This window comes from Cololabis saira, chromosome 10, assembly GCF_033807715.1.
Source record: "Cololabis saira isolate AMF1-May2022 chromosome 10, fColSai1.1, whole genome shotgun sequence".
NCBI lineage: Eukaryota > Metazoa > Chordata > Actinopteri > Beloniformes > Belonidae > Cololabis > Cololabis saira.
This window is the reverse complement of record NC_084596.1, coordinates 34,160,976-34,184,428: the sequence shown is the minus strand read 5'-3', so window position 1 is coordinate 34,184,428 and position 23,453 is coordinate 34,160,976. Positions and strand designations below refer to the sequence as shown.

The 23,453-nt window shown below is 44.2% G+C and overlaps 1 protein-coding gene across 11 annotated transcripts in view; it reads right to left on the bottom strand.

Moving 5' to 3' along the window:
* Nucleotides 1–149: 149 nt before the first annotated feature.
* Nucleotides 150–23,453, bottom strand: part of depdc5 (DEP domain containing 5, GATOR1 subcomplex subunit) — a 37,573-nt gene continuing 14,269 nt past the window's right edge. For 3 of the 11 annotated variants that reach the window (XM_061732680.1, XM_061732685.1, XM_061732689.1), the window contains 17 exons: nt 23,235–23,395; nt 21,941–22,061; nt 21,542–21,709; nt 21,167–21,389; nt 19,984–20,120; nt 19,571–19,667; nt 18,944–19,006; nt 17,765–17,874; nt 17,555–17,635; nt 16,492–16,624; nt 15,510–15,609; nt 10,546–10,785; nt 7,732–7,901; nt 6,871–7,042; nt 6,726–6,786; nt 674–756; nt 150–592 (listed from right to left, as the gene is read on the bottom strand). In XM_061732680.1, coding sequence (XP_061588664.1) covers nt 294–592; nt 674–756; nt 6,726–6,786; nt 6,871–7,042; nt 7,732–7,901; nt 10,546–10,785; nt 15,510–15,609; nt 16,492–16,624; nt 17,555–17,635; nt 17,765–17,874; nt 18,944–19,006; nt 19,571–19,667; nt 19,984–20,120; nt 21,167–21,389; nt 21,542–21,709; nt 21,941–22,061; nt 23,235–23,395 — 2,419 coding nt within the window. In that variant the 3' untranslated portion in view covers nt 150–293. The remainder of the gene's footprint in view (nt 593–673; nt 757–6,725; nt 6,787–6,870; nt 7,043–7,731; nt 7,902–10,545; nt 10,786–15,509; nt 15,610–16,491; nt 16,625–17,554; nt 17,636–17,764; nt 17,875–18,943; nt 19,007–19,570; nt 19,668–19,983; nt 20,121–21,166; nt 21,390–21,541; nt 21,710–21,940; nt 22,062–23,234; nt 23,396–23,453) is intronic. The other 8 variants (XM_061732681.1, XM_061732691.1, XM_061732683.1 and 5 more) reach the window with 6 other exon arrangements.

The following is a 23,453-nucleotide window of genomic DNA, read 5'->3' as shown; positions in this document are numbered from 1 at the left end:
AACTACACTTGGGTCCTAATGATAAACATTTGAAGTCCTGGCAGCCTCAGGGCTCGGGTCCTCTGACCACGACGCTGGTCTGGACTGCAGATTATAGGAGAGCGTGCAGCTCACACTGACCTTTCAACAAATAACAACGCTAACGCATCTGGTTTCTATGACGCTGTTTAATCACTTCTAGGACTCCATGTAGCAGCAATACTCAATTTGAAAAATGATCTCAATAAGACAGTCAGAAAACCATGAATACTGTTCCAGATGTGCATAAATAAAAGGCAGTCTTGTCCAGCCTGTCAGGGGGCGCTGGCGCTCATTTTCTCCTGACAGCTGTCCCAGAAGTTCAGAAGTCTGTTGTCCTTGTTGCAGCAGAAGTCTGTGAAGTCCTTGAGCAGGCGGTCGGCCAGCCTCTCGTCCCCCAGCACCCCCGTTCTCCAGGCTTTGGTCAGCATGGTGTTGTACGCCCAGTAGTAGCCCACCCGGTCCTCGCCGCTGAAGGGGGCCAGGTTGTTGGAGGTGGTGGAGTTTCTCCGCCGGCGCTGCTGCCCGCTGGAGTACTTCCTCTTGGAGTAGGGCAGCTGCAGGAACACGGTGCCTGACAGAAAGAGGGTTAAAGCTCCACGTTTTCCAAGATAAGCAGAGAAGGTTTGTAATTTCATGATGTCACCCGACAAACCTGTAACGTGGATGTACTGAAGCTTGTTCTCTGCCGGGAAATTAAAGGTCGAGGCAGAAAACTTGTCATGCACGAAGCCAAACCTGGTAGACACCAAGAAAAGAAATACAACAAAAAATGTTCAGAACCCAGCATTTTGAAACTCATTTTAGTCTTTTAAATTTCACTCCAGGATTCATCAGTCCCCTAAAAAAAAATCCTGAAAATGAAAATTCAGCAATGTTGCAATGAAATGTTTCAGCTCTTATTTTACTCCAATCTTCCTCCAAACAATATAGATTGTAACATTTTTGTCATCTTTTCAGGTGGACAGGTGGAGTCTGCAGGACGGCCCGTCCAGACCCACACCTTCTTTCTCCTCCGCCATACTTTGGTAAGAAAGAACAGCTAAAAGCTAAGTGAAATGGAGGACATTTGTCAACGGCCTATGCACCCTAGAGGAGCAAAGGGCTGAAGTCAAAGTAAGTCATACTTTGGTGATGAGAGCAAGGTGTGTTTTTTGCACCGTCTTATTAAAGTGCTGCATGGATGAACGTGGAAAATAGGTCATACTGAAGACAGCACGTGCTGCTCTGCCATCTCGGTGCACGTACGTGCATGAATGCTGCCATCAAAGACCTGCAGATAACCTCTGTCAATAAACTCTGACTGTTGGTCGTATCAGTGATGAAAGTCTGCCTGAACTTTCTCGTGTTTGCACATGGAGACTATTTCTTCCAAAAAAGATCTGACGTAGTGGTTTATCTGACCACAATGCAAATGTACAATGCATGATGGTCTATCGCAGAGACCTCCAATCCCTGGACACAGTAAGGCTCCTTTTTTCTAAAGGTTACCTTTTATCTAAAGCTTTGGAGAAAGTGATCACTGCACAGTTGACGTAATTTATGAATAAAAAAAAGGTATTTTTCAGCAGCTTTCAGTCTGGTTTTAGAGCCCTCCACAGTACAGAAAGCCCTTTTGAAAGTGACCAATGACCTTTCATTTCAAGCCACTTTTATATAAGTATTTAAAAAGCCTAAATATTCTTGTCCGACAAAAAGAATCAGCAAGTTAGACTTTTACACTTTTGGAGACAATATCGTCCTCCATCGCCCTCCCAGAGTCCTGGGTTGGAATTAAGATTATCACGTTCATATCTCGCTAACAACTTCTACTGTCACTCCACAAGGATCAGTACTTGGTCCCCTCCTGTTCTACCTCTTGGGCAGCTTATTCAGCCCATAAAACCCACAGAAACCAGGAAACAAGAACCAGGAGCGTTTGAACTCTCACAGCTTGTGACATTAAATCCTGGATGGCCCAGAACTTCCTAGCGTTCAGTGACAACAGAGGTCCCTCTGTTTGGTCCCCCAAATCCCGTCGCCAGGTCTGTTGTTTCAGGTCCCTCCAGTTTTTCAGATATCACCCAAACTGCTAGAAATATTGGAGTAATAATTGATTCAAACCTTAGTTTTGATCCTTAAAACAAAATATTGAGGTTAGGTAATTTCTTTCAACTGGTGACTACAAATCGTTGTGCATGTTCTCGTGACTGCTCACTGTCAAAGCCTTAAACGACCTTGCCTCCACGTACATCTAAAACCATTTCAGTTCAGGCTTTTACGGATCCTCATGGAGGTTAGGTTCACAGCAAAAGTAATGACTACGTAAAAAAAGAACATAACAGTTCAATAAAACCTAAGGTACAACCTTGCAAAGATATAAATGTTAGTTTAAACGTGTGCATGGAATATCAGCAATGATGGGTAGATACAATGATAAATTAAAGCTGCAAGCAGCGATGAACGGGCCCTCGCACTCACGGCCACCGCCCCCCATAAGCATATCAGAAACGACACCACCCACGACTTCCTATGTCAAACCATTCAAAAGTTATAGCAGGAAATAGGGACAACCAATCAGAAGAAGGGGCGGGGCTAATGCAGGCCAATGAAGGTCAAGGACTCATTACAGAGTCCCATGACACCACTCACGACTCTTTATGTCAAACCATTCAAAAGTTATGGCAGATAAAAAGTATTCTAGGGGGAGCTGTTGAGCCGTTAGGCCACGCCCATTAATGCAAACCATGAAATATCAAATTTATCGCCAAGCCTGGCTTGCATGCAAAATTTGCGCCAAAATTACACAATTAATTCAAAATGGCTGACTTCCTGTTCGGTTTCGGCCATGGCGCCAAGAGACTTTTCTTTAAGTTGCGATATGATACAGGTGTGTACCGATTTTCGTGCATGTACGTCAAACCGTATTGTGGGGCTTGAGGCACAAAGTTTTCTAGGCGGCGCTGTTGAGCCATTTTGCCACGCCCATTAATGCAAACCATTAAATATCAAATTTATCGCCAGGCCTGTCTTACATGCCAAATTTGGTGCCTTTTGGGGAACTATCAAATATGGACCAATCAGATGAAGGGGGGGCACGCTTTTTGGCGTCTAGCGTCGCCACGGTAACACTTTTGAAAGAGAAAAGTAATGCGCCTAGTCGCAGGATGGAGACGCACATTTTGATGTATAACACACTTGGGGGCACATTACGGTTCGGGCTGAATTCATTCTCGAAGGAATGGCATATATTGCTCCAAAATTACACGATTAATTCAGAATGTTCAAAATGGCCGACTTCCTGTTCAGTTTCGGCCATGGCGCCAAGAGACTTTTCTTTAAGTTGCGACATGATACAGGTGTGTACCGATTTTGGTTCATGTACGTCAAAGCGTATTATGGGGCTTGAGGCGCAAAGTTTTTTCTGTCTGAACCAATCAGATGAAGGGTGGGCACGCTTTTTGGCATCTAGCGTCGCCACAGTAACGCTTTTGAAAGAGAAAAGTAATGCGTGGTGTCGGAGGATGGAGACGCACGTTTTGATGTATAACACACTTGGGGGCACGTTACGGTTCGGGCCGTATTAACTGCCGAAGGAATGGCATAAATTTTGCCAAAATTACACGATTAATTCAAAATGGCCGACATCCTGTTCGGTTTCGGGCATGGCACCAAGAGACTTTTCTTTAAGTTGTCCCATGATACAGGTGTGTAGCGATTTTCGTGCATGTATGTCTAACCGTATCGTGGGGCTTGAGGCACAAAGTTTTCAAGGGGGCGCTGTTGAGCCATTTTACCACGCCCATTAATGCAAAACATTAAATATCAAATTTTTCGCCAGGCCTGACTTGGGTGCAAAATTTGGTGACTTTTTGGGCACGTTTAGGGGGGCAAAAAGGCCCTCCTTTTGTCAGGAAAATAATAATAAAAATTCCTACAGATACAATAGGGCCTTCGCACTGAAGGTGCTCGGGCCCTAATAAAGGGCTACAGTGCTACTCAACTCTGATTAAGTGTTTTTATTGCACTTCTGTCCTTACTGTACTTTGCCCTCTTTGTAACCTGAACCTCCGACCACACGGGAGAAGAAATAATTGCTCCAGTAGAGGAGGGTCTGCTGGCTAAACTGTCCTCCACGTCCTCAGTTACTGGTCTAGATGTCTGAGGGGGAGAGTCAATGAACACCAGCGATCTTACTGGCCGGATTAGTGTTGTTGTACATGGACAGGTTTCTGTAGCAAGACACGATGTAATAAAGATAAAATAGACTCAAAGGATCTGTAAAAATCAGTTTGGTCTACAGGGAAAGTATCCAGTCTTCCTAGAAAGTCTCTGCAGGCCCGTCTTGCAGATAGCAGCTGTGCTGAGGTCGAAGTTTATGTCCTTATCTACAACCGTCCGCAGGAACTTCCAATAGTCCAAACCAGCGTGCCCTTCACACCGGCTGGAACCGCTGAACGAGAGGGTTTATGAAAGCGGATGGTCGTGTCTTTGGTCTTGTTTACCTTAACAAGGCCCTGAACTCTATTTGTTATGATATCTTGAATTAACTGCTCAAAAATTCTCCATCAGGATTGAAGTCAGAGCTTCAGTCCAAAAGTAATTTAGGTCTTTGGATTTGTTTTTGCCCCGGGTACGACAGTGGACTCCCCCCACAGCTGAGGGTGCAGATCCCGAGACGATGCCAAACTCAGCTGATAAGCACAGACTTGACTTCTGGTTCTACTTTCCCTCTGGAGCTTGGGCCTGATCAAGTTCACATCTGGCTTCTTCTTTCTTTGCCTCTGACTTGCTGATCATTGCCAGTCAAGAAGGCGCGCATTGCTTCCTGTCTTTCACCGCATTATCTAACCAGGGTTTCCTGTTAGGAAAGACCCCCGTCGCATTTAGTGGAGCTGATTGAGTCTCTGAAGTAAAGAACAGAGGAGATGAACCCTCTCAACCATTAAACACATTGCAGGCTGTGCTGCTGAGAGCGCCGCATTTACACCAACCTAGTACTTTCCCTCTTTTAAGCGGCAGTTTGTGGTGACACGATGGATGGTGTTATGGTGAAGACGGGCCAAGAGGAGGCGGGGCTACTGAACGGAACCGTAATAAAAGTAGGCCTGTGTTGAAAAGATCGATTCTCCGATTTTAAATCGATTCTCATATTAATTCCTAAAAATCGATTCATATGTCTAAAGATCGATTTAAAAAAAAAAAAGTTTTTGTTTTTTCATCATTACATTACAACTTTTGGTACTTTTTTGTTTATGCCCAAAAAAGGAATATTTTGTTGGACACGAGAATAACTGGTGCCATGTTTTTGCCTTTAAATATGTTTAAAGGTATGAAAAAATTTAAGTTTTCAGTTATAATTGCATAAATTGTCTATATTTATTTGCTTTATATACTGTCTTGGGGTTACATTTGCATAAATGTTAAAAACCAAATTCTCATAAACGGGGGAAAAAAAAAAACGATTTCATCCGTCTCTGTTTCCTCCCTGGATCTGTTTGATAATTCTGCCCCACAATGTTTCTGAAAGCAGTTCTATCAGCATTCTGGGAGCTGATTGGTCCTTACAGCATCATAAGCTGCCAATACTTGCTGTTGAATCTCAATATAATACTAGTATTTATATGTTGCAGAACAACAGTCATATCATTCATGCAACAGCTGAAAAAACAGTTTTATCAACAGTAACCCAAATCAATATTGGATCGAATTGGATCGAATCAAAGTGTGATAATCGATTCTGAATCTTAAGAATCGGAATCGAATCGATCCCCAGCCCTAAATAAAAGTCAATAGTTTTGTTCAGGTGCGTGTGAAGAGAAGGCCTGAAGTCTGAGTGACCTCATGAACGTGCTGGAATGGCCGGTGAAGCGCAGGATGGAGAGGAAGGGGATGAGGCGGAGCTTTCCGACGCTTCAGCCTGCGTATGATATCACCACGTCTTCCTCTTCCTCCAGACTTTCTATCCTACCTTCACGTGTGTTAGTAATCATGTGGGCCACGGATGTTGTAAACACGGCAGTGATCGCTGTCGGTACCTCGGATCCAGCATGAATATTGGATCCGTCCCGCGAGCGAACAAACGCCGCCTCGTCCCATCCTTTCTGGTTTAGCAGTCTGTAAATTTGTTATACAGACAATAACTTCCTCCTGTTCTTGTGGTTATTTTCTCTGTTGCTTTCTGGATTTATATTCTTACTGAAGGGAATGCTGCCCTCACACTTCTTTTGTTTCATACTGTTTTTACTGTGTCTGTAGTTGGTTTACTGGTTTTAATTCTTCACTCGCCCGTCCAACACCTTGGAACAGTGTTTAGAAAAGCTCTGTGTAAAATAAGTGTTATTATCGTCGTTATATCTGCTGTCTGTAGGGTCTGAGATCACAGCCGTCCAGCTTCCATGTGCACTTTTGTCCCCTACTATTATTAAATATTATGCACCACAGGAGGAGAAATGGGCAAACGCTCTTCAATAATTCTCCAAGAAATGCTGTTTGGAAACATGTTATTGATTTTGTCATGAAAACACAGATTCCCCGCCCCTCGTTGCTCCCGAGGGTTTCTGCCTCTCATGCAAACTGCTTTTGTAACAAAGACTAAAAATCTTTCTTTCTTCTCATCTTGCTTTGCTTTTATAACGTCACTGCTGTTTTTTGCCCGAACATATTGCCCCCAATATGATGATTTCCCTACTTTTAAAGACCCCCCCCTTATCAAGTAAAACCATAACCTGTAGAGTATGGCCTCTTGAAAGAGCTGCATCCTGTCCCAGTAGGTCTCCGGTTCAAAACCTGTTCAGAAACATGGAGTCAGACTCAACGACCGTGGTCACATTTAAACCTGCAAACACACACACACACACAGGACGACAGCACCTTCAAAGAGGTTGTCGCTGGCGTTCTTCAGCAGACACTGGATGCTGAGAGGGATGAAGAGGTGGGCTCGCAGCGGGTCTCCGTACAGGTACGACGTCAGAGCAAAAGGAACCTCCAGCGCTGGAACCAACAGGAACCCGCAGGAGGCCGCCTTCCTGTGCCAGCCCTGGACCTGGAGACGAAGAGGACCGATGAAGGCCGGCAGGCCGTCAAAGACGATCAAAGGTGATTCCAGGTGACACCGGCTAAACATTTTGATCATGTAAGGTCAGAATCTTCCAGCACCTGGATTATTTTATGTAAAGCTAAAATACTAAGAGGTATTAACAGCCGGCTAGGTTTGAAATTTGATTTGAAGGGGTTTTGAAACACTAAACTCCTGATTAAATTTTGGATTTATTGGGCAAAACAATAATCCTGTAACTACAATCACCAAAGTTCACAGTAACTCAAGATAATAAAAATGAAACACCAACACGACAGATTATTATCAAAAATTGGTTGAAATGAGCCGTACGTGACTGTTAATCCAATACAAAATCATCAGCATGGGAGTGTCCAAATGGAAGTTTAAGCAATATTCCTTTTATTTTTGGTCATCTCTCCCAGCCTCTTCAGGGGAAACTAGTAAACGGTACAAAGAGAGAGCGTAGCCGCTCCGGCGTTGCACCGTCCGAGCCCTCACTGCGGCTGCAGCTCGACTCGTAAGAGGCTCGGTGGTTGACTTGTATTATTTGTGTGTTTAGTCACAATTGTTGTGAAAAAAACGTGATTGAAAAGGCAAGATGACCAAAGTCTTACAGGATTTGACAGCTAATGAAAGGAAAACAGATGTTTTTGGGGTGTTAAACATCTGGGTACCATCTCAAAGAGCACTGCAGCGGTGACCGCCATCCACTGTAGCTTGATCTCAAAGGCAGCTTTCAGAGAAAAGTTGCCGTGGTAATAACAGCTGCACCATTCAGTCCGGTCGCTGCGGTTATTGACGTCCACGTCCAGAGTGACCGTCTTCTGCTCCGGGACCGTAGCAGCTGGAGGAGAGACGGACAGAGACGGGGAGGGAGAAACGGGAGGAGACAAGGAGCAAAAGAAAAAGTGGACGGCATGATGGACGTCATTATTGTATTTATTCCCCCGTTGGCCACGCATGGAGGGTCAGCGGAGCCCTGGAAGTGTTTTACACTCCCCCACTGAAAAGCAGCTGTGCCAACCCACAGGACTCCAGAACAGTGACGTTCTCCCTCCCACCCCCCAAAAAACAACAAAAAAAACTAATCTAAATATCAGATCTTCAAACCCGATTTTTTTTTTTTTTTTTTTTTTTAAGTTAAGCTCTTCACATGATCAGTACGTTTTATTGACCTCCAGAAAAACACTGGAAAGAGTTAAAGAAAAGAAAAAATAGAGGAGAGCTGAGAAATGTGGATGACTGCATAAGAAGAAATAAAGCAGCAATTAATTCAATCAACACATTTCTAATGATCAATTCAGTTCAGTGGGATAAACCTCCCACTACGGAGACCAGCTGGAAACATTACGAGAGGACATATACATATACATATATATATACATATATATATATACATACACCGTATTTTCCGCACTATAAGGCACACCTAAAAGCCTTCAATTTTTCAAGCCGACCATGCGCCTTATAATCCGGTGCGCCTTATATATGGAAACAGTTTTAAAATATGTCATTCATTGTTAAAATGTCTTGCGACATTTGACCGTTTATTGTTAGACAGTTTTTCTCCACACATTAGGCCTACTGGTAGGCCACTCTCGTCATAGGTAAATGCAAATGAACCTGCCCAGGCATCATTGAATGTTCGATTTTCTTCAGATATTTTTCTTTTCTTACATTTCTCGATACTTGGCCTTGCTGGGGTTGAAAGTCGCGACGAATGGATGGCGTTTTGGCGGGTATACCGGCTTTCGCGAGTATGACATTTATTTTGAGCGACGAAAAACAACAAAATATATTTATTCTAATATGTCAAGATCACAATAATCTTCCAATTTAGAACTATTAAAGAACTGAATATTAAATAACTAACACAAAAAAATACACTTCAATTAAATACTTTTTTTGTTTTTATAATTTATTTTCCCAAGCCACTCGGAGCCGCAGTATAAGGATGAAAGAGCCGCCGGAGCCGCGGGTTGCCGATCCTTGGTCTAATGGATAACGTAACCTCAGCTTCTACTGTAGCGCCTTATATATGGAAAAAGTTTTAAAATACGTCATTCATTGAAGGTGTGCCTTATAGTGCGGAAAATACAGTATTATTATTACTAGTTATGTTCAGATGCAATTTATAGGATGTTAAAGTATTTTTTTTTTTTTTTCAATTCAACATTTGATCAGGGGAGAGCGTGAACGTTAAAGTATTTTTAATGACTCCAACATCCTGCAGAAAAAGAGCTTTCAAGGTAGAACAGCTAATATTGATTAGTCTCAGTATTAGCTGTGACTCGTCTTTGCTCCTGGTGGATCAGGTTAACGGTCACAGTCTGGGGTCCAAGCGGGAAAGCTTAATGTTGCAAAGCAGCTGCTTAATAAAGAGGTTTTAAATAAGCTGGGGTCAAAGGTCAAGTGAAACTTAAAACGGGTGCATGGATGAAGCTGAAAGCGTGATGAGCTGTGAGAGCGTGGGTTCTACTGAAACACGAGGAAGAAGCGAGGCGAGGACACGGCACACCACAGCACTACTGAACCACAGCCATTAACACCACAGCATGCACTAAAACACCACATCACTACCACTAGATCAGCTACACACACTTTACAGGAACCGGGGCGCATGCATCGATCAAACTGTGGTGGTGGAGAACTTTGATCACATCAATCAGCGATGTGACAGCATCGGACAGCAAATACAGCTACAGACACAGCGTTCACTTTGAAACACACCCCCGGCCTCCCAGCAGACCTGCAGGCCCCTGTGAGGAGGAACTGAGCCCAGCATTTCCTGTGTCACACAAATGAGGAGGACGTGGGGCGGTGATGAAGATGTCGTGAAAAGCAACATGGAATCAGCTCGGTGGAGATGAGAAAGTGAGGAATGAGGGCTGACGTGGTGTGTTTGGCGCCTGAGTGCATCCAGGGTTCACTGCTGTCATTTTATACAGGAAGGGAAAGTTTCATCTGGGAATTGCTGCTTACTCTTGTATACTTCCTGCAGAAAAAAGTATCTGAAAAACAATCAGCGGCACAAACAGCACGCTTTTGGTTTAATCAATAGTTTACCAACATTGTAAATGTTTACCAGGACGGTGAGTGATTAACAGCAGAGCAAATTTTAGCCAGTTCTGTTTTGAAATCTGCTTGTTTTATCTTTTTCAATGAAAAAATGAAAACAGTGAACATCTCTGGAGAAATGTGGCAGCTTGAGGGTGCGCAGCACCTCTCTGGGTCGGGTGATGAGACGAGTCAAACCAAACACGAACGGTCAGCAGAGGTGGTGGAGCAACCTCTGCTGACGTCTGTTTGAGTTCTAGCTGTGATGCCATCTGACCCCTGAAAGGGCTGCACCCTGTCCTCCTTGTGTGACACCTAAACGCTGCACTCAGACAGTCCCCGGAGCGGCTCAGGTGAGATGTGCACGGTGCTGCCTGAGGGAGGAGGCGGCACCACTGTGGTGTGGGCTGGAAGGAGCAGGCTGGGTATACCTAGCAGTGCGGCGGCCTGGCTGCGCCCTCCAAAGCTGCGGCTGAAGGAGCTGTGCCTACTTGCGTAGGAGGCTGGCCGGCTGGGCAGCCAGGGCAGCAGGAAGGCGGGCAGGTCACAGGGTCGCAGCTCCTCCAGCTCAAAAGCCACTTCAAACCACTTCCTCTGGAAGAGGGCGAAGTCCTCGAGCGCCGCAGTCGACCAGCCTCCGGCGGCCGTCGTCTGCAGCTGGGAGGACAGGCCTGCAGGGGGAACAAGCACAGGGCTCAGCGCTGCTCAGTCGCTGCATGGAGAAAGTACTTGAGGATGTGTATACCGTATTTTCTTGACTATAAGCCGCTACTTTTTTCATAGGTTTTGAACCGTGCGGCTTATACAAAGGTTCTATTCTGGGGATTTTTCTTCCACCGCTTGGGGCGCTCTAACAGGAATTAGAATCAACACTAAGACAAAATAAATGCAAAGAAGAATACGCTACTTCTTCTTTAGCAGATAGAAGTAGAAGCAGATTTCAAACAGATATCGCTTCCGGGCTTCCGGTTGATGTGAGTGAACGCTGGCGCGTCTTGGCTGCCGCTGCTCACCAACCCGACTTTTTTCCTTTTACTTGTTTAACACCATTTGATGCCTGCTAACTGCCTCTGCTAGCGGTATCAGTGTTTTATATGAATTACCTGCTTGCATCACTACGATCATCTGTCAGCCACTGAGGAATCCCACTGCTGCAAACGGGACCTCTCTGAGTTTGGCGTCCTGACGTGCGGCTCCTTACCACCGCTTCCTGGTTCTCCCTGCTGCGGCTCTGCTACAATGCGGATACTCAAGCTCCTGCTCTGGATTGCCTTCTTCTCCACCATCGTAACTGCTCTGCCTCGACTGACATACTCAACTGATGCAATCCGCTGGCTCCGATCACGGAATAAGCTACCAGCCAGCCTACTCGTCCACCGGGATATCCTCCGACGTCCGAGATACATCCACCGCGGGTCCCGCAGGAAATTCTGCTTTGATGACAGCAGTTCCATCCGATCTTTCTGGTCGAGGGATTCACGCCGACATGACAAGGCTGGAAACGCCGGTAGGACTGCTAACCATCACATATTGGCTTCTCTTCCCAGGACGGCGGAGCCTTCTCCCTCTAACTGTTTTAAATTCTCCACCTTCAATGTACGCTCACTAACAAACAAAGCACTGCTTATATCCGAATCCATCACAGATTTAAAACTGGACTTTATATGTCTCACCGAAACTTGGCAACAGCCGAACGACTTCTCTCATCTGAACCAAGCATCCCCACCTGGCTTTGTTTACATCTGTAAATCTCGCTCTTCCGGGAGAGGGGGCGGTCTCGCGCTCATCTATCGCGAGAACGCCTCTACCAGTGACAGAGCCCTCCTCCTTTGAAGTTCTGGCTGCTCAGCTGAATGGTCCCACACCTACCCTTATTGTCACCATTTATCGACCTCCTAAACCCTCTGCCATTTTTATTAGCGAGTTCACATCCCTTTTAGCTGATCTTTGTGCTATGTCTCCTAATGTTATTTTAACTGGTGATTTTAACATTCATCTCGATAAACCCACTGAAACATTTGCAAAAGATTTTATTTCTATCCTGAACAGTTTTGACCTGGTTCAATTTGTTAATTTCCCCACTCACATCAAAGGACATTTTCTCGACTTAGTTTGCTGCTCAGGAGTCACACCTTGTAACCTCAGTACTGTTGATTTTCCCATTTCTGACCATAAGCTTGTTACCTTTGATATACATCTTCAACTTTCAAAATCCACCCAGAACCGTTCCATATCTTTCAGAAACCTTAAAAATATCAATATCACTGAGCTTAACAGTCTAATTAGCACCTCCATCCATTCCAGCTCCCCTCACTTCCACACTGCTTCTGAACTGGTTGATCACTATAATACTAACCTCCAATATGCTTTAGACACACTTGCCCCCCTGAAAACTCGCACAGTTACATTCACTCGGTCCTCCCCCTGGTACACCCCGGAGCTTCGCCAGCTTAAAGCGCGGGGTCGTCAGCTGGAGCGATTGCTGAGGAAAACCGGCCTAGTGGTACATCAGCAAATGTATCTTGACCATTTCACTTCCTACAAATCTGCCATCAACACAGCCAGGTCCACCTACTACTCCCATATCATCAACTCTGCTGACAGCAACACCCAGACTTTATTCTCAACTGTCAACAAACTCCTGAAACCAGCTGAAACTCCCTCTCATCTCATCTCCACCTCACAGTGTCAAGAGTTTCTGGACTTTTTCAATTCAAAAATTGTCAATATCCACCAACAGCTGACTCTTCCTGCACCAACGCAACCCACCTTCTCCCAGTGGAACACCCTGGACCCTCCACCCTCCAACACCCTGTCCACATTTCAACTCCCATCTGTTGACGGTATTAATAGACTCATCAAAGCATCCAAGAACTCTACCTGCCCTCTTGATCCTCTCCCCACTGCCTTAATTAAAGCCTGTCTGCCAACAGTCTCACCCATAATAACTGCCATAGTTCACTCCTCTCTTTCCACTGCCACTGTTCCACCATCATTAAAGACTGCTTCCATCACTCCCATTCTCAAAAAACCTGGTTTAGATCCAATCGACCACAATAATTATCGCCCCATTTCCAACCTCCCATTCATCTCTAAGATTCTGGAAAAGACAGTAGCAACCCACCTCCAGAACCACCTGCACAACAATAGCCTCTTTGAGCCATTTCAGTCTGGTTTCCGCCCAAAACACAGTACAGAAACTGCATTAATCAAGATCACCAACGACCTCCTCCTGGCAGCAGATTCTGGCCTTCTCACCATCCTCATCCTCCTCGACCTCAGTGCCGCCTTTGACACCATCTCCCACTCCATACTCCTGGAACGCCTGGCTGGCACTGGGGTCTCTGGTACTGCAATAAAATGGTTCACCTCATATCTCTCTGACAGGAAACAGTTCGTTCAAGGCAAAAATGTACACTCACAACCATCACTCATCACACATGGCGTTCCACAGGGATCAGTACTTGGACCGCTTCTCTTCATTGTATACATCCTCCCCCTTGGTAACATCCTCCGCCACTTTGGAATCCAGTTTCACTGTTATGCCGACGACACACAACTCTACATCTCCACTAAACCAAGCACCTCCCTCCCCCCCCCCACTCTTACTGACTGTCTCAACACCATCAATTTCTGGATGACAAACAACTTTCTCAAATTAAATGGAAATAAAAGTGAAGTCCTTCTCGTCGGCACAAGGTCCACACTCTCCAAGACCCACCCCTTCAATATCTCCATTGATGGTCACCCGGTCCACATCTCCTCCAAAGTCAAAAGCCTTGGCGTCATTCTGGACAGTGTTCTCTCTTTTTCCCCCCACATCAGTAACATTACCCGTACTGCTTTCATGCACCTACGGAACATCGCCAGAATCCGCCCATCTCTCACCCAGCACAACACCCAGGTCTTGGTCCATGCACTTGTCACCTCACGCATTGATTACTGCAACTCCATCCTCACTGGCCTCCCCAACAAACTTCTCCACCGTCTCCAAATCATCCAGAACTCTGCTGCCAGAATCACCACCCGTACAAAACGCACTGACCACATCACCCCCATCCTCATCCAGCTCCACTGGCTACCTGTCCACCACCGCATCCAATATAAAGTTCTTCTCCTCACATTTAAAGCTCTCCATAACCTGGTCCCTCAATACCTGTCAGACCTTCTCCACCCGTACACCCCCACCCGTGCTCTACGCTCCTCCTCAGCTGCTCTCCTGTCTGTACCCAAATTTAAACTGGCCACTATGGGTGGCAGAGCCTTCAGTTGCTCTGCACCCAGACTCTGGAACTCTCTCCCCCCCTGCATCCGTCAGATTGACTCCATTGGACAATTCAAATCTCACCTCAAGACCCATCTGTTCAGACTTGCATATCCAGTCTAAATTTTTTGTATTCTATTTTATTTCCTGTTGTATTTTATTCGTATTTTCTATGTTTTTTGTAAGGTGTCCTTGGGTGCTCAGAAAGGCGCCAACAAATAAAATTTATTATTATTATTATTATTATTATTATTATAAATAAATACCGGTTGTTTTCTCTTGGTTCTGTCCCGTTTTAATCAGCAAAGTTGCTGCCGTGTTAAAAGAAAGGATCTATTTAGGTACAAACATGTACATCATTTACAGTTTAAAATAGTTCTGTACATGTAGTAAATATTAGGCCTGTGTTGAAAAAAATCGTTTTTCCGATTCTAAATCAATTCCTAAAAATCAATTCTCATGTCTAAAGATCGATTTATTTTTTTTATTTTTTATTTTTTCATCATTTTCGCCAGGTGAACTTTAATCCCAGTAGTCGGACACACAGTTTGTCATGACACTTCTGAAAAATGCCAGGTGCTTCATGGCAATATGTGCGCGTGGTGACAGAATAAATTAGATAAGCTAAAATGATTTGTTTACTGCATGAACTGTTGCAATTTTTCCTTTTTTGCACTTTAAAATGGATATTGAAAGGCCTGTTTGAGTTATTTATTTCTTAGTTATTTCACAATAATTATTGTGAAATTATTATTTCACTAGTTATTTTACAGTCATATAATTCAGGCAACAGCTCAAAAAACATTTTAAATAACACTAAGCCAAATCAATATCGAATCGGATCAAATCGAATCATGATAATCGATTCTGAATATTAAGAATCGGAATCGAATCGATTCTTGACATTTGAATCGATACCCAGCCCTAGTAAATATCTAATCTAACGACATAAATATCTGCGGCTTGCATATCTTTTTTTTTTAATAGATCGGATGCGGCGTGTATGCAGGTGCGGCTTGTATATCTTTTTTTAATAATTTTTTAAAAAATAGAGCGGGTGCGGCTTATAGTCCAGAAAATACGGTAATATGAACTGTTTTGGCTACTTTCAGCCGTTTTAAACTCACTCACCGTCCTTTTCTCCAACTATCCTGTAGAAGTAGAAGCCGTAGACGAATGTACGCAGAGCATCTCCTGAAGCGTGAGCCACCAAACCCTCGTCAAGAATTTTCTATACAAAAAAAAAAAGCACAAAAACACTCATTTATTAAACAGACGTCACACGAACACTAAGAAACAGCACGGTTCGAGATCCTAATGGCGCTTTTCCACTAGTACCTACTCAGCCCGACTCACCTCGCCTCAGTTTGGCACTTTCCCACTAGGGATCTAACGTGCCGAGTAGATGCTTTTCTGTAAATACTCTGCCGAGGTTTTAAGCGGCTGAGTCTGGCTGTATCTGACGTCATCACATAACAGGCCAATGATTGGTCGGGGGGTTGGAGTCAGACGTCTGAGTCAGGAGGTGGAAATCAGCGAAAGATAGACTCGCACTTCATTCTCTTCTTCGTTCATTTTATTCGAAGAACGTGGTAGCACAAAAGTCTGTTCCCTGGTCTAATTCCGATGCGGAGACATTCTTAAACATGCTGGATGAGGAAGATATTCAGAGAGAGCTAGATGGGGCGACGAGGAATGAGAAAATATATCAGGAGCTTCCTCAGTCCATGTCGGATCAGGGCTACAAACAGACTTTTCAGGAGTGCCGAGACAAGATGTGTCCCACAATCGAGTACGTCACAGCAGCTTCGCTCCAACCCGCCTACTTCTGATCCGGGTATGGGAGAGAAACGAGGGCAAGTTGAGTTGAGACGAGACGAGACGAGACGAGGCAAGGTGAGTGGAGTTGAACTGGGTAGGTACTTGTGGAAAAGCGCCATAAGACTGATTGTCCAAAAGAGGAGGCTCCCTTGCTTTCTCTCTCCTGTCTGTTACTGCGTGACATTTCGCTCTTACCAACGGCCTCATTCATACCTCTCAAGTGGAAATCTAATGTCAAGAGATGTGTTGTAATGAAAGTAACAGCAAACCCAAGCTACGCCTGGACTCTCACCTGCATGATGTCCACAGCCATCCCCTGTGTGCTCACGCCCTCCACGTTGTTGACCAGCCAGTGAACCACCTCGGTACTGATGAAGCAGTTGAGCGGCAGGCCCTTCTGCTCCGGCAGCAGCTGCACTCCCCTCCTGCAGCGTTAGAGCACAGATAACGCTCTCTGTTGGTCTCATAGGTCATTTGGACGAAAGGAAAAATATCTCTGAGTTTACTTTTTTGGTGAATGCAAATCTGCTGCGCTGATCTTCATTAAAGACCAATGTTTACATTTAGATTTATATATTTTTCTCCACCAATTTACAAATGCTGATGGGGGCGGATGACGTTTAACAGGTTAAAGTCACATTATGTTTACTTCTTTTTGAAATTGGAGGATAAATACTCGTAGATACCGGTGGGATTGGGTCCGCGTATCTATTGCCTGGGCAGGTGTGGCCAGATGTTTGACTGTTGGGATGCTACGATACAAGCAACTCTGGTAAGTTTAGTTTAGTTTAGTTTATTTAGCACATACAATAAAAAATAACATCACACAAATAAGTGCAGTTAAAAGAAACTGTGCAGGGAGGAGCGAGCAAGCCAGTAGGCTTATGATGAGCCCCCACCTAATAAAATTTAACAATATAGTCATAAAAATAATACATCATAAAAATTGCATGCAGAACATGAATGAAAATAAAGAATTACTGTAGACCTATGATCACATGATCATGAAAATATGAATATTATGCTGAACAAATGGCAACACAGAATATGAAGTACAAAAGAAACATTAACAGTGGGAAAAGCAAGAGCTTTTTTAACTACATTGTTGAATTAAACGTTCTCTTGAGCGACTTTTGAAAATGGATAGGGACCTACAATTGTTTGCAATATGGTACCAACTATTCCAGACTTTGACACCTCTAAACCTAAACAAAAATAGAGCTAAAATAGCAAAAAAAGAGCTGAGGCCTCCTCCCTCAGAGACTGGGCCAGGATGTGATATATACAGTAGTACATGTACTGTATATGTGTGCACGTGTGTGTGTGTGTGTGTGAATGCACAAAATCAAACTTGCGTGGGGTGTTTGATGGCCTCGACAATCTCCGAGAGAGTGGAGGAGGAGGACAGACAGACGGCCCCTGCTGCAGACTGCCCGCTGTTGAGAGACCGCTGGTCAGTGACAAGTGGAGCGTTCACGCACACATTTACACGACGGAGCGTCGGTATCTGGAACAGCAACCAATCTTGTGAAAGTGTAAAGACAGCGCGTGAAGGTGGAGGTCACCTGGTGTCCAGACTGCCAGCTGCAGACTCCCCTGCAGGCTGCACGGCTGCAGCTCCCATCAGTCCGGGCTGCATCCCCTTATCTGCAGCTTCAGAGGTTTCTGCAGGAAGCTGCACGGGAAGAAAAACTTCAGCAGAGCTGCAGCTGCACACTCTTCACTTTGAACAGACTCGACGCTGAGCAAACAAAGGGTTCCTCTGCGTTCCGCACGTGAATATGCTCAACTGCTAAAACTGATGTAGGAGTACACGTCTACAGGACTGTCTCAGAAAATTAGAATATTGTGATAAAGTTCTTTATTTTCTGTAATGCAATTAAAAAAACAAAAATGTCATACATTCTGGATTCATTACAAATCAACTGAAATATTGCAAGCCTTTTATTATTTTAATATAGCTGATTATGGTTAACAGTTTAAGATTAAGATTCCCAGAATATTCAAATTTTTTGAGATATGATATTTGAGTTTTCTTGAGCTGTAAGCCATGATCAGCAATATTAAAATAATAAAAGGCTTGCAATATTTCAGTTGATTTGTAATGAATCCAGAATGTATGACATTTTTGCATTACAGAAAAGGACTTTATTACAATATTCAAATTTTCTGAGACAGTCCTGTATGATTTAACATTATGGCCATTAATTGAATACATGCGTTGGAATACTAACATGCCTGCAGCTCAGGAGATAAAAGTGTCTTCTGAAAAAGCTCATCTTTAAGTTTCAAATAACTTTAAAATAAATTCTCACTACATATTTGGACGGCTGCACAGGACGGTGACCTACAGTACAGACCAAAACCTTCTCATTCAAACAAATGGGGAAGTCTGTCCAAGACTTTTGGTCTGTACTGCACGTCGTGTGTAAAAGGGGCATTTGTGACTCCATCTTATTGAATTCGCTAAAATGTGCTGAGATGAAGGATCCTGCATTTGGTCCAGGCTGTTGGAGGCTAAACACGTCGGGTCATGTGGCCACACATGCAGTAGTATGTTTTTAAGGGAACACGAACACACACAGTGGAAAAAGTAATAAAGAAACAACTGACGGAGACGAGACAATGTTGGTTTGGCTCAGCTTCAGATTAAAGGCCTGCTACGCATGCACAGAGCCAGGCGGCAGGAGGAGATACGGCACACTGCAGCAAACACACACCACGTTACACATCCCGCTACTGACCTGAGAGTGATAGATGTAGGAGGAGCGAGGGCTACGAACAAAATCCAAAATAAAGGTAGCATCCTGTCAGCATAGAGGAGGGACACGACTCAAGATGAAACATTCAAAGCCCAGCAATGGAAACAGAGGAGATACATGGAGAAAACGGCTGGGAGGAAACAGCAGAAGCCCCGCAACCAAAACACCAGCAGACAAAAAGCTTCCTGATCAAAGCGCTCAATGCTGATAAACAAATGAAACGAATGAATCGGGCGAGTCCGCAGAAGCTACAAGTCTGAAGCAAAACAAGTAGATATGAAGTGATTGCAAGTTTTGTTCAGGCTGATTCTGATCTTCTCTCTGAGCTAATCAATTGTTAACGTAATCAACGATGAGCGAGAGCAGAGGCTGCAGACCCTCAACCTCAAGCTGGATTCATAACATAACAAAGGCAAGCTCAGCATAATCACCATGTGTTTACTGATGGAAAAAATAATAAATGAGACCCTCCCCTCCCCCAACCCACAAATGTAAAAAATGAAATGACATAAAACACATGTTCATGGCTGTGGATGTACTAAAGTGATCAGACCGGGATCGTCTGATCTCTAGACCTAAATCTAGTCGACCTTCAGGAAACACTCTCACCTTGCGGGGACTGTCTATATACGTGGGAGCCGTGGCAACGCTTGAGAGGTCACTCACTGCCACCGAGGGCTTCGGCTGCTGCTCCTCCACCGTCCTGCTGGAGGGCAACACGCAAAGGAGTGAAGAAACAGAATCACGGCTCCCACATTAACAGTATAGGATAGGATTCTACTTTAATAATCCCCAAAGGGGAAACATCATTGCCACCATGGCCACAACAATACAACATAAAACAATCAACAATACACATTAACATGTCTCCACCTAGGGACAGCAGTGGATCAATACATCAAAAAATAACCAGAAAATGACCCTCCAAAAAAGGGAGATAAAAGAAAAAGAATACAATCCATTTAAAAGTGAAATGTTTTTATGTTCAGTACGAGAGGCTTCGTAACCAGAGCCACACTCACTTTTGGTTCTGCTCCATCTCCAGCAGCGCTGATAAAACGGACGTCCCTCTCTTTCCTGGTGGAGGCACCACGGGCTCCGCGGGGTACGAGGGTAGAGGACTAGTGACCTGCAGTCCTTTCAGCGGCGTTCCTTTCTGCTGCATGAGGAATGGACGTCAACGGTACCACCTGAATAACTGACCTCAGATCTCGCTGCCAACAGGTTTACGGTGCCGACAACTCAGGCGGCTACAATCGGAGGATAAAACTGTTATCGATGCATCTCGATGGATTTTTTCAGATAAGTTTAGCATGTGGGCTAAACATTTCACATGGAGGTTACTGGTTTGGTTCACAGGTTCCATGCACTTATAAGTCACTTAGCAAACACGACCTCAGGGGAACAGCAATGTTTGACACAACAGCAATAAGAACAAATACAAAGAGTAGATGTTTATCCGTTTTAGGAGTAAAACTGTGGAACTCATTACACAACGACCTTAAACTAGCAAACTCAATAAAAGCATACAAGATATTATTCAAAGCAAAGGTAATGGACAGATATATAGGAGCACAATAAGCAAACAAAGAAGAATGCACACATGCATGAGATAAAATGACAACTTAAATTGGTTTTGTCGGTTTCCTTAGCATCTTTTCACTTTCTGTTTTCAGAGCTATCATTATTATTATTATCATTATTATTTCTATTATTACAGTTATTTAACCTATTATTATTACTATTATTATTATCATCATCGTCATTATTGTTATTATTATTATTACTATTATTATTATTTTGTGTAGACTTATGATACTTCATTTGTTCTTTTTGTATATTCTATTCTGTTAAAAGGTGGGCAAGATAAGCTTTATGCTTCAAGCCCAGACCTTTTCGGTCAAAATAATTACAATGTTGACCAGGGAAAAACCTGTGTTATCTTGTTTGTTGATTTTTATGTTTGTGATTGACCGAAATAAATATTAACTAACTAGATAAAAGCGTTGGTTAATGTAATGTAATGTGATGAAGATGACATCTGCATACATCCGCACAAACACAGAAGTGTCATCACTGACATTTCTGAAGTCAACAGAAGCTGAAACTGATCTGACTGCTGAAGAACTCGGTAAAATATGAATGAAGGATCAACAGCGATGTGTAAAAGTGAGCAGCGCTGCGTGGCGGCGAGGAGCGTCTCACCCTGATGATCCTGTCGGACCGATGGCGTCGCCGGATGCGGTTCAGCCCCTCCATGAAGCGGATGAAGCCGTCCAGCAGGATCCAGTCCCCGTTCCCCACCATCCCCGTTCCCGCTCCGTCGCCGTAGACGTCCCAGTGCCCCTCCCCGTCCGCGACCCGCCGCGCCCCCCCGGCCGGCAACAGGAGGAAGCGGGTCCTCCAGAACTTCAGGGAGTCGATCAGGCTGAGGTCCAGAGGGAAGATGGGACACGGTAAGTGACTTGGAGAGACGTTTGAAAACAAAAGCTGTTGAAACATTTAGAATTTTGATCTAAATCTGAATTTCTGAGCTCTTGGTAGACGAGAGATCCAGTCCACGGCCCTCGGGCCTGATACCTGAAGTCCTCGGAGCCCCCCGAGCAGATGTACTGGTCCAGGTAGTTCCACTTGTATTCCTCCAGCCTCTCGTGTCCAAACTCCACCCAGCAGGAGACGAACTGGGCTTCGGAGTGCGGAGGACACAGGCTGTAGCTGTACTGGATCTGGGCCGACTCATACGGGTACCTGAGGCAGAACCACACGTTCAACACCAGCCACCTTTTTTTACAAGCTTGAAGAAATCCCAAACCCGCCTGAATGTGGAACCCGGTCAGCGCTCTGGTCGCTTTGGTCAACTGTCCATCAAGTTAAAGTGATAACCTCAACTAACTGCTTTTATGACCGAACCACAGGACCAGAACCACAGGACCAGAACCACAGGACCAGAACCAGACGCAGGACTGAGCGGTTACTTACTTTGGCAGGTAGCGGGTAACAGTTATGATCTTGTCCTTGAGGCAGACCTTGTGGAAGGTCCGGCCCATGCTGAGCCAGTAGATCGCCTCCTCTTTCTCCACGCGGCGCATGGACACCAGACCTGAACACACGAGACGGAAAACATCTTAACTTTCAAATCCAAGTCAGTTAGCACCGTCAATATCTCAGTCAGATCCTCGTCTCACCACACCATGCTAATCAATATTAGACTAATATTACCTTGCAGGGCATATTGCAGCGTGCCAATGACTCAGAGGTGTCAAAAGTATTCACATTCATTACTCAGGTAGAAGTATAGATACTAGAGTTTAAAAATACTCCTGTAGAAGTTGAAGTATCAACTCAAGTTTTTTACTCAAGTAAAAGTATAAAAGTACTGGTTTCAAAACTACTTAAAGTATAAAAGTAAAAGTAATGTAAGGGGGGAAAAAGACATTAAGGACAAAAGCCATTGAAAATCAATGCGTCTTAGTATAATGCAAATATATTAAAGAACCATATATGTGTACTATTGAGCATTAACATGTGTTTCAGAGAGCAGAAGATATGATGACCAGTTGCCTATAAGTATTGTAATGGTGCAAAAAGTCAAACTTCAGAGGCATGTTATCATTTATCCTAACCTTTATTGGAATGTACATCCAAGTTTAGTTGCAGGAATCTGAGGGAACGGATGTAAGAACAAAACTGGACAAGAACATCTGAAACAACCACAACCAAATTCACTCTATCCGGATGGAGCAATTTAACTGGATAGTTTTTTTTTTTAAAGGCCAAAATGAAATAGAGTAACGAGGATGTTTTTAAAATGTAAGGAGTAAAAGTAAAAAGTTGTCTGAAAAATAATTACTCCAGTGAAGTATAGATAACCAAAATTTCTACTTAAGTAAGGTAACGAAGTATTTTTACTTCGTTACTTGACACCTCTGCAATGACTTAAATACTGAGCCTGAACAAGTGCTGATAGAAAAATGGTAATCAAAGACCTGATGGGCCCAGAGTCCAGATTAACAGATATATGAGTTATTGATCGTTTATCTGGGAAAAAAGACCCGATAAATGGAGATTTCTTGACAACCATCATTGACCACATAAAAGAGTCATACAATTATTTCTTTCTCTGTTTACAATTCTTTAGGTCTTGTAAAATAACGACGGCTTCATCGGCTGGGGCGTGACACGAGCAGCACCGTCGAGACCAGAGACCGAGTCAGAGGGCCGAGAGGGCCGAGCATCGATCAATCGTGATAAAGTTAAAGTAACGTTATTTCACCTCTGGCGTAGAGAGGACTGCTGCCCAGGGGCGTGGCCACGGCAGGCTGCGGTTTCCTGTTGTTGGGCTGGACGATGATCTGATAACCCTGCATCAGCCTCTGACAGATGAACTCCTCAAACACCTGAGACGCACTCATCACCGGAGCGTCGTCGTCCCGCCTGCCAACGAGGTAGAAACGTCTTAAGAAAACATGGACAAAACATGGGAAAATGCCAG